Below are 16,649 nucleotides of genomic sequence, written 5' to 3'. Positions count from 1 at the left end.
GAAAAAGCAGACATTTTTAAAAGACAGACAATAACACTGAAATGAGGGGGAGTGGGAGTTACAAATATTGTTCCTAGAGCAGTCAGTACTCAGATTTGGGATGTTAATAAATAAGAAATGAGAACACTTGGACTCAGGGGCTCACAAAGACTTTTGGTCCATGCCTAAGATCTTTGTTTTCAGAAAACTGAATTTTTTGTTTTGCGACAGGGTCTCACTCTATTGCCCAGGCTGGAATGCAGTGGTGCGAACATGGTTGACTGCAGCCTCAACCTCTTGGGCTCAAGCAATCTTCCCACTTCAGCCTCCCAAGTAGCTGGGACCACAGAGGCGTGCCACCACACCCGGCTAATTAAAAACAGAAAATTCTTGTAGAGACAGGGTCTCACTATGTTGCCCAGGCTGGTCTGAAACTCCTGGGTTCAAGTGATTCTCCCATCTTAACCTCCCAAAGTGCTAGGATTATAGGCATGAGTCACCATGCCCAGCCAAAAGTGAAAGATTTTTGAGAAACTGTTATAAATTACATAACAGGCCAGGTGCAGTGGCTCACGACTGTAATCCCAGCACTTTGGGAGCCCGAGGTGGGTGGATCACCTGAGGTCAAGAGGTCGAGACCAGCTTGGCCAACATGGTGACACCCCATCTCTACTAAAAAAACACAAAAAATTAGCCGGGTGTGGTGGCAGGTGCCTGTAATCCCTGTGACTCAGGAGGCTGAGGCAGGAGAATCACTTGAACCCAGGAGGTGGAGCTTACAGTGAGCCGAGATCGCACAATTGTACTCCAGCCTGGCAACAAGAGTGAAACTCCATCTCAAAAAACAAAAAAAAAGGTATACAACAAAACATGACGAAGGGCCAGTGATTAGATATGTGATACACAGGGAGAACTTTCCGATTTTTAAACCCAATGTACTTTCAATGAATGTGTTCCAATCCAAAGGGAAAACAATTCAGTGTCAGATCTCCAGATGTTACCCACAGGCAGATGATCATAGCTTGTGGTTTCCTCACTGTCCGAAGTCAGTGATAGACATGGAGAAGCATCTTCCCCAGAGGACAGAATATTTCTAAAAACGGTCATATTCTCCCTCTCTGGCAGTTTGTGTGGGGGGTGGAGGTGGGTGGCATGCGCATCTCTCCTGATCTTCAGTAGGCTATACTGACAATACAGAGAAGGATAAAAACAGGCTGCACCTTTAAGGAGGAAATATGCTATTTTTTGTTTATTTCAAGAACCTACAGCATGGGCTGTGGGTAGAGGTAAGGAGTCTGTTCTCGTCATCATTATGTACCCACATGTAGACAATCCCTGACACATAGTAAGTGCTCAAAAATGTTTACTAAATAAGTGAATAAGCAATAATTTACTGTGGACTGAAAAACAAGAAGAGGTCAGATGCTTGGCATTCCAGATTGATTTCAAGGCAGATCATACTAAGTTCCTATAGTCAAAACTTAGGGTTTTCTCCCATGTCTGTGTTGGTCTTCAGACCTCCTAACATTATGAAGATTTAACTCTACAAGTAAATGCTCTCAAAAAGGTGGGAAGAAGTTCTCAGATTGTTAACCAAAGTGAAGATTTTCCTTCCAGGTAGAAAGTTCAGGCAATCAAGATGCATGGAGGTGGCTTCCAGCAGCCTGCTCCAAACAGAAATGTATGTGGCACGCTGGTCCCTAGAGCACAGAGGTGGACTCTGAATTTCACTGCATTATAGTAATACCTTTTTCTTTGTCTTTTTTTTTCTTAACACACAGGGTCTCGGTCTGCCACCCAGGCTGGAGTGCAGTGGCACGATCATGGCTCACTGTAACCTCCGCCTCTTGAGCTCAAGGGAATCTCCTACCTCAGCCTCCCGAGTAGCTGGGGCTATAGGCCTGTGACACCAAGCCCGGCTAAGTTTTGTTTTTTTAGAGACAGGGTCTGGCTATGCTGCCCAGGCTCTTTTATTTTGCCCCAGTACAGATTTACCTGGAAAAGAGGAGTCTGCTGTTCTGTGCTGGATGTCTTGTTGATCCAGGATTCCAAGGGTTTCCCTGTTCCAGAGCTCTGAGTGAGCACAGGAAACTTAGCGGCCAAGGCCGGCCGGTTAGAGGCATGCAGCTGCTGCTCCTGCTGCACAATCTGAAGCTTCTTCAGTAGCTCTTGAGGGGAGATCACTCCAGAACTGCCAGTCTGATTACCAGAGATGGGGAGTGTTTGTCTTGGGAGTGTGGACTGTTCTCTTCCATGAGCCTGACGTCCTACTGTGTGAGGTGGAAGGGAGCCATTGAAATAGGCCTGTGGTGGCTGAGTCAGACCCTTTCCTGGAGCTGCAGGGGTGACAGAAGTGGGAGCTCTGCTGCGGTTCAGGGCAGCTGAGCCAGCAGGTGCTGGTGTACTAGGGTCACACTTGTTTGCTGTCCCTGGGATACTCTGAAGTTTCTCGAACAGGTTCTGAGTTCTCGAAGCATTTTGTACACCACGAGAAATCCCACCGTTGTGAGGAGACCCTGGCTGGACGGGTCCTGTAAAAACTTCTCGCACAGAAGGGGTACTGCCATTTTCACACGGCCGGTTTTCAGGCAGCTCTGACAATGGGTGGAGGTCTGCGCTCCTGACCATGAGTTTCTGAATGGCTGGACAGAGCTGCTTCTCGATAGAGGGTGAGTGTCTTTTGGGTTCCTCATAGGACAGGGAGCGTACAACCCCCTGCCTAATTGGAAGCTTCTCTTGCTGCTGCTGCTGCTGCTGCTGCTGCTGGTGGAGATTCTGTGGAGGCTCCACAGTTTCCTCACATGTAGCTTTGTCCTGCTTCCTAAACAGAGCTGTCAAGGATAAGTGTTGGGGTTCAGGGTCTAAGGTCTGGAAAAAATAAAGAGATCTGACATGAGTCTACAAACAATTTGGTTATATAAGGGAGCACTATGAAACATAACTTATCTGATGACTTATTCTATCTACAAAGGATTACAGAGAATGAAAAACTTATAATCAACTTTAAAGACCCCCTTTTTAATGTCAAAAATTTTCACATCATGATCCCATACACCCCCAAAACAGTTGTTATATTTTACTATCTGTTGACTGATAAAATAGGTATAAGGTCTTCAAGGGCCTGGGGTTTCACAGATTGGGAACCACCTTGGTAGGAAATTATATGCACTAAAAAAATAAACAATCTCTTTAATAGGAAGTCCATCTAAGCCTGCAGAGTAATATGAGAATACAAAGGCATATAAGAATTTCAGAATTTCTAGTAGTTGTTCACAGGATTATGGAAATCTAGGGCTGGAAAGAAACGGAAGACTTTTAATCTAACTTGATCCTTTCAAATATATACCAGTAGGATTTAAAAAGTCCTTGGATACATAAAATCTACCTTGGCCCAGCCAGTTACAAAGCTACTTCCTTCCTGCTTTTTACTTATGTTGCTTTCTGCATTGTTGCACTGAGAAAACAGGAGGCCAGGCACAGTGGCTCATGCCTGTAATTCTTGCACTTTGGGAGGCCAAGGCAGGCAGACTGCTTGAGCTAAGGAGTTCAAGACCAGCCTGGGCAACATGGCGAAACCCCATCTCTACAAAAAATACAGAAATTGCCGGCTGTGGCAGCACACGCCTGTAGTCCCAGCTACTCGGGAGGCTGAGGTGGGAGGATTGCTTGAGCCCAGGAGACAGAGGTGCAGTGAGCTGAGATGGTGCCACTGCACTCCAGCCTGGGTAACAGAAATGAAACCCTGTCTCAAAAAAAAAAAAAAGGAAAAGAAAACACGAGCTTCATTTTAAAGTCAACATATTCAGGTCTCGCTATCAAAATATAATAAAAACTTTCCATGGAAAACAAGCAATAAAAAGCAAGCTAAAAATTAGATTTCTTCTCTTTCAAAATTCAATATAAGATTTTCATTACTAGTCTTTATGTCTTTTGGCTCCATGTTCATTTTCAAAATTGATTTAAACTAATTCCTTTAAGAAAATCTTTTTAATTAGTCATAGTCGTGATAAAATGACACAGCAATATTATATTTACAATCATTAATGGGACCTGCAGATTGACAATTTTTGTCACTGCTGTACTATTCTGAAATATATATATATATATATATATACACACACACACACACACACAAACACAAAAGTTGCTGTAGCATTTCTTTTTTTTTTTTTTTTTTTGAGACAGAGTCTTGCTCTGTCGCCCAGGCTGGGGTGCAGTGGCCGGATCTCAGCTCACTGCAAGCTCCGCCTCCCGGGTTTAGACCATTCTCCTGCCTCAGCCTCCCGAGTAGCTGGGACTACAGGCGCCCGCCACCTCGCCCGGCTAGTTTTTTGTATTTTTTAGTAGAGACGGGGTTTCACCGTGTTAGCCAGGATGGTCTCGATCTCCTGACCTCGTGATCCGCCCGTCTCGGCCTCCCAAAGTGCTGGGATTACAGGCTTGAGCCACCGCGCCCGGCCTGCTGTAGTATTTCTAATTTAGATTGCAAATACAGTGACAAGTCATCATGTCTGAAGAGGAATTTTATACCACTCCTCTGGACTCTGAGCTCTCTGCAGCAGCTACCCCCATCTATTGTGCTAGCACTGCATGTGGCACAGAGGAGGTGCTCAGAAGTGTTCAACTCAATTTTGTTGCCTTGGTTGTTGTTCTCTTAGGTGGCCTAGGGAAACCACCCACCCCAGAAGAATATGGACCCAATGTTTCTGTCATCTCTGACAATGTTGTTAGTTTTCTAGGGTGTTTTTTTGTTTGTTTTTGTTTTCTGAGACATGGTCTTGCTTTCTTGCCCAGGGTAGAGTGCAGTGGCACATCTCATAGCTCACTGTAGCCTCAAACTCCTGAGCTCAAGTGATCCTCCCGCCTCAGCCTCCAGAGTAGCTAGGACTATAGGTGCACGCCATCATGCCGGGCTAATTTTATTGTAGAGATGGAGTCTCACTATGTTGCCCAGGCTGCTCTCAAACTTCTGGCCTCAAGTGATCCTCTTGCCTCAGCCTCCCAAAGTGCTGGGATTACAGGCTTGAGCCACTGTGCATTGTTTTTTAAAAAATACATTATCTTTTAAGGAGTTCAAGTTCACAAGAGATTAGCAAAGAATGTGGTATATGCCAAAAGTAAAAACTTTAACCCTCTTCTAAGAAGAGTAAGTTATTAATAATGAAAAAAATCTGTATTTTGAAATCCCTCTTTCTTGGGTTTATCTGAAAGCATTCTTCAACAACACCAGGCCCTCCCCTGACTATATTCTGGGTCAAAGTTCTTTAAGAATTCTAGAGACACACTGAATACGACAAGCAGAGGACTCCGTACCTGGTTGGGCTGAGGTATACGCTGTTGCTGGTTTTCACTGGGTTTCACTGGAATTGGTTTGATGAGATTGGGATTGTCATAGATGGCAGAGGAACTAGTTATCTTTTTTGGCTCAGAACAGGTTTTACACTGAAACAGAAAAAAAAAATCACCTCGTTTTTGGCTTAGAAAAGATTTAGTCTTTTTAAAAGACTACCTTTTTACTTCTTATCTAATTTGTAGATGGCTGTGTTTTTGATAAATTTTCATGCACAAAACAAAATCTCTTAAATTTCTCTAAGAGCTGTGTTTGAGTATAAATCAAGTTCAAATTTAATTTTTCTTAATTGGACAATTCAGTGCTCTAAATAATACTAACACCATCAGCCTCCAGGACCAGGGGTTCTTAGACACCTGTATAATTGAAAGGTTCTATGCTTAATATATCGACTATACATTTAAATATATGTAGTCTAATGCCTTTCAATGATAAACAAATATAGAAACCATTCCTTAAATAACATGTCTGGACAATTTAAGCAGTTGACTTAAAACTGGAGAGTAACAAAGCAACTAAACCTTTTTTGATCTACAAACCAAAAAGCTGACTCAAACCACTGATTTAAAAATTACTAACATCATCTTTATTTAATAAATGACTTCTTGCATAAACAGAATAATTCAAATCTGAGCATTCTAAGCCACTTACTACAAATTAGAATTTTGTAGAGAAAGAGACAAGAGATAAATCTCATCATTTCCAACACTGACTCATTATCAAATATTAATCTAACCAACCATGCAATTGCTAACACAGTAGGATTCATAACAAAAAGAGCATGGCAATGATACTGGTGTCTAGTTTGTGAAAACACTAAATAAAACAATATAAAATGCTGCTTTCTGTACTACAGACTCTCCGAAGCATCATTCGTTTCCACTGTACAACCAAGGCCTCAGGCCCCAAATTATTCCACACTGTACCTGACATGAAATGAGATATAAACACAATCTTGTCCCTCAGGAACCCAACATTCCCAATGTATTTTACAGTTATCAATGTGTATTTTCTAATCCAGCAATCTAGGGGTGTGGCATCTATTACCACTATATGCACGGTGAGGTTAACCATACAAAACATTAATCATTTTCTTCCGGGCATTCCATCAATAATTTCTATATTCAGCACAAGTATTATGTGGGATGCGAAATCACCTTATAAGTCATCGAGTGTTCTTTCCAATTCTTCTTAGGTGAATGATGGTATGGGCTGCACGGACCAACTGGCCTGGCTTTCCCAACTCATGGAGAACCAAGACAAGACAAGAATACAGGCTAAGATGTAATCCCTTACACAATTCTGGCATGAAAAGCCTTGCTATTTAAAAGAACGTGAATGCTTACTTTCTTTGAATGACCCTTTCTGTATTTCTTCTTTTTCTATGTTCAGAAACACTGAATATCCGGCAAAGAAAAGCCGATTTTTCCCAGCTTCCCTCTGCCCATATCCATTGGGCTAAGAGGCTGCTTTGTCTGTTAATGCGCATAACCCTGATAGCTTTTCCTAGTTAAAATGTATCTCCAGAAGCTGTTTTCTGTGTCACTACAACTGTCTACCCACAAAGCCTTGCTTTTATGTAACAATTGCTCCCTCTTATCAGAGTGCTCAGAATTAATCATCCACCTCAGTAGTTTGTAGCTCATTTTCCAGTTGTTTAGTTTTCTATGCTTTTCCCGACCCAAATATCTTTAAAATCCTGGGGGAAAAACAGTTTCTGAAAAAGTATATAATGGATTCTTCACAGAGAACCTGAGGCATTTCCTTTTTTTTTTTTTTTTTTTTTTTGAGAGGGAGTCTCGCTCTGACACCCAAGCTGGAGTGCAGTGGCGCGATCTCGGCTCACTGCAAGCTCCGCCTTCCGGGTTCCCGCCATTCTCCTGCCTCAGCCTCCCGAGTAGCTGGGACTACAGGCGCCCGCCACCACGCCCGGCTAATTTTTTGTAGTTTTAGTAGAGACGGGGTTTCACCGTGTCAGCCAGGATGGTCTCGATCTCCTGACCTCGTGATCTGCCCGCCTCGGCCTCGCAAAGTGCTGGGATTACAGGCATGAGCCACCACGCCTGGCAAGGCATTTCTTTAAAACCTCAAAAACTTCCTCTGTTGGATGCTGAGGTTAAAATACAATAAAACCTCAAAAAGTATGTCATATAATCCAGTTTTAATCACACACAAATACATACATACATAAACATATGTATTTATGCCAAGAGAGACGTCTGAAACAAAATACAATAAAAGTGTAAAAAGTTTCTATCTTTGGGTTATAGGATTATTGGTGATTTTTCTTTTTATATTCTGTTGAATTTTATCATTCAACAAAAAAATTTCTGTAATTTCATAAATAACTCACAGCTATATCCAGAAAAGAGCCATTAATTATTGTCTTAAACCACAAAACACAAATAGTCCACTTCTGAATACTCCAAGCCTAACTATGCAGCCTGTAGATCATTTCTGGTCCTGACTCTTGTTCTTACTAAAATTTGGTTATTTTATTGTTCACTCGCATCTCAACTAGAAATTGAATAGGGCGGATATAAAAAGAGATTAAATGCAAATTAATATCTTTGCTACTTTAAAGCAGATTCACAGAAAGTTTTTTCTCAAAAGAGAATGCACAAAATTTCGGCCAAAATAAGTTTTCAAATTATTTTATTAACCTCCTGTAAACTAGACAGACTTCACTTTACCAGTATCATATATACGGAGAGCTCGACATTTTTCCTGCTTCCACTTCTTGGGATGTTCACAACTTTAAGAATTCTAGAGAGACTTAAACATAAGGCCTGAAACTATAAACCTACTGGAAGAAAACAGGAGAAAAGCTTCCTAACATCGGTCTGGGCAATGATTTTTTTGATGTGACCCTAAGGATAGGCAACAAAAGCAAAAGAGACAAATGAGATTACATCCAACCAAAAGGCTTTTGCACAGCAAAGGAAACAACAGAGTGAAGAGATGACCTACGGAGTGGAGGAAAATACCTGCACACCATACATACGATAAAAGATTAATGTCCAAAATATATAAGGATCTCAAACAACTCAACAGGAGGAAAAGAAAACAAATGTTCTGATCAAAAAATAGACAAAGGGCCTGAGTGGACATTTTTCAAAAGAAGACATACATGTGGCCAACAGGTATATGAAAAATGTTCGACATCACTAATCATCAGGGAAATGCAAATTAAAACCACAGTGAGAGATCACCTCAAACCTGGTAGAATGTCTACCATCCAAAAGGCAAAACCTAAGTGTTGGCAAGGATGTACAGAAAAGGAAATCCTTGAATACTGTTGATGGGAATATTAGTTAGCATAGCTACTATGGAAAATAGTACGTTGGGCCGGGCGCAGTGGCTCACACCTGTAATCCCAGCACTTTGGGAGGCCGAGGCGGGCAGATCACGGGGTCAGGAGATGGAGACCATCCTGGCTAACAGGGTGAAACCCCGTCTCTACTAAAAACACACAAAAAATTAGCTGGGCGCGGTGGCAGGCGCCTGTAGTCCCAGCTACTCCGGAGGCTGAGGCAGGAGAATGGTGTGAACTCAGGAGGTGGAGTTTGCAGTGAGCTGAGATAGTGCCACTGAACTCCAGCCTGGGCGACAGAGCGAGACTCTGTCTCAAAAAAAAAAATAGTATGTTGTCCCCTCAAAACATTAGAAATAGAACTACCACATGATCGAAGAATCCCATTTCTGGGTATATATCCCAGGAAAATGAAATCAGTATGTTGAAGAGATAGCTGCATTCCTGTGTTCACCGCAACATTACAATAGCCAATAGATGGAATAAACCTAAGTGTCCATCAAGGAATGAATGGATAAAGAAAACGTGGTATATAAACACAATGGAATACTATTCAGCCTTTAAAAAGAAGGAAATTCTGTCATTTGCAACAACATGGATAACCTGGAGGACATTATATTAGGTGAAATAAACCAGGCACAGAAAGGCAAATATTGTATGATTTCACTCCCACGTGAAATCCAGAGAAGCTGAACCCATTGAAGCACAGCAGGCTGGTAGTTGCCGGAGGCTGGGGGTAGGAGGATTTTGGAGATGTTGGTCAAAGGATAGAAACTTTCAATCTGACAGGAGGAATAAGTTCAGGAGATTTTATTGTACATCATGATGACTTTAGTTAGTACTAATATATTGCATACTGAAAGTTGCTAAAAAAGTAGATTTTAACTATTTTTACCACACAAAAATGATAAATGTGTGAGGTAATACATGTGTTAATTAGCTTGATTTAGGCATCCTATAAGATACATGCATATCAAAATATCACACTGTATACCATAAATATATACAATTTTAATTTTTCATTAAAAATAATTTAAAAAATAAAACTTCAAAAAAAGTAAGTCTAGCATTGGAAAGCATCTCCAAAGTCTTTTAGTTTAATAGTTATCCAACACAAGCCAAATTATTTTATCACATCACCAATAGGTTCAATCTCTTCTTGAACACTTTAAGCAACGGAGACTCACTTCCCAACAATAACTCTGAAGGAAAATTCTGTTTTCCTTCTCTCACCACCTCTCCATTTCACCCCTTTCTTCTATCTCAGAACCAGTCTCCTCAGGGTCTTCACATTTTCTTAAATATCTGTGTGTGAGTGCAGAGACAACACGAATGTAAGAAGGCGATGGAATGCTCCTTCCAGACATAAGGCACTGGCAGCTAGCAGGGCGCATGCACACCTAGTTAGGCAGGCCAAAAATACGGTGATGGAAAAAGAACATCTGAAACGGGCCCTGAAAGATTGATCCTATTTTGATGGTTGCAGAAGGGGAGGGAACAGTATGAGAAAAAGCATGAAAGCACTCTCAGGAAGCAGCATGGGTATTCTGTTTGGCAGGAGCTCCAAATATTGGTAGAGGGTAGTAGGGTTAGAAGAATGATCTAGGCCATCTCAGGGAAGGCTTGAAGACTCTAAGGGTTCCTGTACTGTGCAATGACAAACCAAGAAAAATGTAGACTAGGAAAGTAGCATAATCATGCAGGTGTTCTGGCACACTGTATCACAACATCTGGCTGTTAATGGAAGAAGAAATAATTTCCTCTACTATTTATCTCACAGTTGGAGCAACTGACATTACACATATAACAACATGTATTTGATTTTTACAGAAAAGCATCGTCTACACAGGAATCAAGTGTCTGCATGTCAACATTATAACAAATCTGTGAGGGCATAAAGATGAACAGAACATTGTTTTAACTTCAACCAGTTTACAGTGTACTGGGAGAAGCTGACTTAATGTAATAAATGAGGAAGAACAAAATAAGTTTTAAATAGTAATAGACTGAGTTCACATGGAAGAGTAATTAATTTGACTGAAGAGATCTGGGAAAACTCCACGTAAAAAGTGTCATTTTTACTAAGCCTTAAAGGATATGTAAATTCTGAAGGGTAAATAAAATAAAGGGAAAAATATTCCAAGACACAGGCACAGTATAAAGTGATGGCCTAAATTAAATCTCCAGAACCGTGTATGAGTGTTCCTGAGCAAGACAGAATGTGTGTGCCGTTCTTTTACGTGCTGGTCACTCCAGTGAGGCCAGAGGAGACCCAGGGGAGTCTCAGGAAAACAAAGTTGATTATACTCACAGGTCCTGGAGACGAGAGGCATGCCACGCTGCACAGGGCCACATGTGGAAGCCTCAGCAGCAAGGGGAAGGCGTAGGCAAGGCAGGGCATGGGAAACAGGTTAAGCCTGGCCAGTTTGAGAAACTCTAGCAGGCTCTGAACTGTGTGAGTGGCCCCTAGTTGCTGGGTACCCGGCCCTGGGATAATTAAGGCAGAGGAATATTATACAGGCCAGAGAGAGGAGATATGGATCGCTCAAGATTGGTGAGTGTACGTATTAAAGGCGTGCTCCGCTACCTCTGAAAACTGGCCGGCCCTAGGAGGGGCGGTCTCCCCAGCCAGAAAGGATTTTAAGATATCAAAGCATTATAACATATAGAAGATAAAAAACAGAAACAATACAAGGTATTTGTATGTTGAGAGGAGGAAGGGAAAGAAAGGAAAATAGTTGTGTTCAATATTTCTATTTATTATTTATTTGCCATTGTTATGCTGTCTTCACAGAACATTAAGTTCCTAGAGGGCAGAAATGTCACCTTTTGAAGATTAATCTTTAGTGTGCATAATATAGTATAATTAATAAGTATAACTATTTAATTATCCAACTAGTTGCCAAGTCATCATAACATATTTTAATGACTTTTGAAGAATTAAAAAAACACAAAACGAGTATAGAAATAGTTGTTAGTGTCTGAAGCTGAGACTGAGGCATCTCTGTCCAGGCCACACAATAGAAGGAGAATTAAACTGTGGCTCATTCACATTCATATTCCTTCCTTCATTCAACAGCCATTATTCAGCACTCATCATGTGCTAAGTACTTTGAAGACAACAAGGGATATAAAGATAAATAAAGGACGTTCTTTGTACTCAAGAAGCTCACAGTCAAGGCAAAGCATGCTAAAGAAACTTGTTCAACTGCTCTTATGTGCCACTTCATTCAGGATTTTTCTGATTGCTTCCTCGTGGCATCATTTAATTTGTTTTTCTACCTGGTCTCCCCTCACTCCCTCCCTCACTTTCACTTTCTGTAAACTAAAAAGTTAGAGCTCAAGGTTTAATGAGATTCACGATCAACTCTTTGGGCAAGAATATTTCAAGATGGTGCTGTGCATTTGACATCTTACCACATTAGGAAGCCAGAGTGTCTGGTTATCTATGATATAATAATCATTGATTATTAATGATGATAATCAATGGGGTTCAGGTGGAGGCAGACTGACGCTTCCACTGTCAAGTTTCTATCAACCCTTCCCGTAACATTAATATTACTGATGATCACCGCCTGAATCAATTATTTTAACTGGAGTGTCTTTAAGTTCTATGATTCCCTCCACATGTACCAGCTGGAATTCTTTGGTAGAGAAGAGCTCTCCCTCACTGACCAGGGCTGTTTGATTACTCTGAGATACAGTCCCTTTAGGGCAGGCAGGATAAAAGCTTAATTCATTCCCATTAATTACCAAGCTTCAGAGGAAGGGGTTGGTGCCTTAGCACCTTCAAAGGATGACTAACAACTATTCTGCTTGGTTTTATATGTTTGGTTTGCTTGCTCTCTTTCTCATTACCATGAACTCACAGATTTTTATACATTCAATGTGTTTTAATCCATTACAGTCATTCCTATTGATGTAAGAATCTGATGCTCTGGTCAGTGTCCTTGAAGCTGATTACTGTGCCCTTTCACATGACCCTATTAGTTTTACTATTCCAGACCTGGAATCAGAAATTTCTTTAAAGAGCCCTGACATCTTTTGGAAGGAAGTAATATTTAGAAATAACAATCTGGGTGATATAGATGCTTACTGCCACTTTTATTTTTATGTCCTTTCAGGGCAACAGTTAGAAACTCTATTTTTTGTTTCTATACCTAAGAAACAAAACATGAACTAATTCTGATATTTCCACTTAATCATATATAGTTTTAACTTATTAGATTTGATTTTTTTTCCCCTTACACTAAAGTTTTGGTTCCAACCACGTTTATCTAATTTCGTATTTGTTATACCCACAACAGTAGAAAAATTACAATGCCAACAGTAGAAAAATTAAAATGCCAACATTACTATAAACAATAAAACCAATGAATGAAGTTTATAATTTCTTGCAGTTCTTTTTGTCCTTAAAATATAACCCACTAAGAGTATTCAGTTCAAGCAGCGGGTTTTGAAGTCACTCTAATTTTTTTCTAAGTAATTATATCATAATATGATATTCAGTTAGATACGTTTATTTCAGCTAGTTTCCAAATTCTATAATTTTTAAAAATTTTTATTTTTTGCCCATTTTTCTAGTGTTAATCTTGTAATTCTTAATTTTTAGGAGCTCTTCATAAAATAACCTTCCTGTTATTCTGGTGTAAACAATTTTTTTCTCAGTTGTTTTTGTATCTTTCTATTTGCTTGTGTTGTATTTAAACCTTGTAAAATGTTATTTTATTTTTATGTAGTTTAATTAATCGCTTTTGGGTTTTAAGGCATAACTGAAAGATTTCTCTTTTCCTAGATTATAAAGAAATCCATACAGATTTTCTTCTGGTACTTGAATCATCATATTTTTACATTTAAATTTCTAATACATTTGGAATTTATCCTGGTGTATGTTGTAAGGTACAGACTCAATTTTGTATTTTTCCAAATGGCTACCATTTGCCCCAACACCATTTATTTAAAAATTCACTCAAATAGCTGACTTGAGATTATCATCTTTATCATATCCTAGATTTCATATACAACCGGATTTAATCCTAGACTTAGAATCTTAAATCTGTCCCCATTGGTCTATTGGGCTGTTAGGTATCAATACCATCAATACCATACTGTTTGAAATGTTTAGACTTCAATGTTTTAAAATCAGGGAGAGTTTGCTCCATCCCGCCTCATCTCCCCCATCTCCAACCCCTACTAATATCGCTCTTCTTTGCCAGGATTTTCCCAGCTATTCTTTCTTGCATATTTCTTCCCATGAGCCTTACAATCAACTTGTCTGGATCAGAGAGTAAGGGAGAAGTGGGGAGGGAGGTTGAAAAGAAACCAGTGGTATTTATTTAGTGATCACCTTAAATGTAGAGATTTTTTTTTAAGAGTTTTATGTTGAACCTTCTTATCCAACAATAGGGTGTATGTTTCCATTTGTTCAAGTCTATTTTTATGCCTTTCAGGAGTTTTTAAACATTTTCTTTAGGTTTTATCCATTTCTTGTGAATTTTATTGCAAACAATTTTATATTCATTTGTTGCTACTGTAAATTGGGGTCTTGTAGTAAGTCTTCTGTTTGTATATATGAAGGCTATTGACTTCTCAGGCTATTTTTTAATCCATCTAAAGGCAAACAGTTTCCTTTAGCTTACTAAAGGCAAATAAAGATTTTTTATTTGTAATATAATTTCGTTTGGTGGAAGGAACAGCACCCACAGCACCTAGTGTTCCTAAACAAGAATATTCCCACTGCAGAACTGAAGTGTGTATGTATCACAAGGAAGGGCAAACACTCACCTTTGTGTATTCGTCTTTGGCCTTGAGGAGCATTCGTAAAATATCTACTTCTTTGCCCTCTCCTGAATTGAGGATCATCGGGGAAATTCCCGCTCCAGTTCCCTGATGGGCTTTCAACTGTTCATACTGAGTTAGACTAGAAAAACAGAGGGGAAAGTCCAAACGAGAAAAACCAATTCAACACAGACAGTGTTTAGAACCATCCCAGTTCTCACCTAAGTGTTTTCATCCTGTTACAACCATATTAGAAATAAGGCTGCTTAGGAATTTAAAGGAGAAAAATGAGAGTTGAGGTCCTGAATTCACTGACTACATAGATGAATCTAGGGTAGGGGTCAGCAAACCTGCAGGCCAAGTCCTGTTCTTTACAAAAACCACCTGTTTTTGTAAAGAAAGTCACAAACACAACCAAGCTCAACACAGCCATGCTCCTTTGTTTATGTGTTGTTTATGGCTGCTTTCGCATCACAAGGGCAGAATTCTATAGTTGGAACAGAAATCCTATGGACTGCAAAGCCTAAAATACTCACTCTCTGGTCCCTTTGAGAAGAGTTTGCCAACTCCTCACACAGTGCATTCTAAAGGATGCTCTCATTAGTTGCTAAGGAAACCCAATTTAGAGTTCTGAAATACTGAGGAAAGTACCCCTGACTTTACAGACTGCCTTGAAGACAAGGCAAGGTTGATTCTGGCAACGCAAATCCTGTAGCTCTCTGGCCGTTTCAAAACATGGTAAAGATTCCACTCTAACTCGGAGAAGAAGGGCCATTTAAAAAACCATTTACAGCAATGAGGAGTTCTTCTGTTGCCTGGAAAACAATACAGAGAGAGACCAGATTGCTCCTATATGCTGCTAGGTGATGCCGAGGAAAATGTACTTTCCCTTTATGTGCTGTGACTTTCAGCTCACATTCTTATTATTGCCATGAAGTTTATGGTAGCAAAGATGTGAGTACTTACTGAGAGACTTAATTCTAACTAGGGAGGGAGTCTGAATCCACACCAATCAGCTGCTTATTGCTAGTAAATAATCAATTTCCTGCCCGAGTTGTTAGGTAATTACTGCAGAATGCTGACAATTTTAACGTGGCCTCTTGGCTGAGCGACAGGGTATTTTTTAATCTCTGTATGAAATCCTACTATTACTATCCACTGCACAATTTACAGTAACACGAATGTTCTAGAACTAGTTGTTACGGTGGTAAATACCAGTCTGAATACACTTAATCACCATCTGAACCTTGAGCTAGTTACCTCAAGTTAGCTATCTCTAGCTAGCCTTTCAGGAATCTATCTCATTTCTTAAAAGGCGCTCCCTGTTTTTCATTTCTGTGAGGTCACTTTCTAGTCATTTCATTGCCCCAGGATTTAAAAGTGGGGACTGATTCTTTTGCACGCAGAGCTACAGTGTCATGTGGCAGCAGCCATCCTATGTGCTTGGCTGAGTCCAGTCCCAGGCTGTGACACAGCATGTGCAGGAAACTCATCTCACTCTGAGGCTCTTACCCATCCCCATAAATGGCAGGGAAATAACTGCCTCACAGTGAGCAGCCCTGGGCTCAGAAATTGATCAGTCAACCAATTGTAGAGCAGAGAGCAAGCCTCCTCTTCCAATGCAGTCAGGGAAGCCAAGAGTGGGACAGTCAGACAGCAATTTTAAAGCTGCCCAAAATGCAGAATGGGACCAATCACAAGGTATCACGAGATTAAAAGAAAGAGACCAGTAACAAGGAAGAGAGAGACGGTCGGCTGGTCATGAAGCTAACAGTAACTCAGCAATTTCTAAGGAAACTGAAAATGAAGACTGCCTTAACTCAGTGTCTGAGACGCGGGAGGAACTTCTGAGCTCCCACAAACACGGAGACACAGTTAAAGGAAAGCACTTTGGGGAGGAAGGAGATGAAAGATTTTACAGAATCTGGAGCAGGCATTTAGGATGGCTCTGAATGTTCTTTTTACTGACAGGCATACTGATAACTTTTCAAAGCAAAAAACTGCTAGTTTATAAATGAAAATATTAAAGAAAACTGCCATCTGGAACAATTCATACACATTTCACACACAGGAAAAAATGAATCATTCCAGATGATAAATATGACCCAGTGAAAATGTCGCAAGTTGTTTATGTCTATTTTTCATTTATTAATTAATACTAAATGTCTGCCTAACCACTGTGAAAAGGGCTGCTGTGGGAGATATATTCTGTTGAGTATAGTATAGTTA

The 16,649-nt window shown here is 40.2% G+C and overlaps 1 protein-coding gene across 6 annotated transcripts in view; it reads right to left on the bottom strand.

The window, feature by feature from the left end:
• The window catches only part of LOC105484116 (decapping mRNA 1B), an 84,279-nt gene that overhangs the window by 29,990 nt on the left and 37,640 nt on the right, over positions 1-16,649 (bottom strand). For 4 of the 6 annotated variants that reach the window (XM_071070644.1, XM_011745423.3, XM_011745425.3 and 1 more), the window contains exons 5-7: positions 14,427-14,562; positions 5,293-5,421; positions 1,975-2,847 (exon numbers count right to left, since the gene is read on the bottom strand). In XM_071070644.1, the coding sequence (XP_070926745.1) occupies positions 1,975-2,847; positions 5,293-5,421; positions 14,427-14,562 (1,138 nt within the window). The remainder of the gene's footprint in view (positions 1-1,974; positions 2,848-5,292; positions 5,422-14,426; positions 14,563-16,649) is intronic. The other 2 variants (XM_071070645.1, XM_071070646.1) reach the window with 1 other exon arrangement.

The sequence above is a fragment of the Macaca nemestrina genome, chromosome 10 (genome assembly GCF_043159975.1).
Source record: "Macaca nemestrina isolate mMacNem1 chromosome 10, mMacNem.hap1, whole genome shotgun sequence".
Classification (NCBI taxonomy): Eukaryota; Metazoa; Chordata; class Mammalia; order Primates; family Cercopithecidae; genus Macaca; species Macaca nemestrina.
This window is presented reverse-complemented; position numbering and strand designations above follow the sequence as displayed.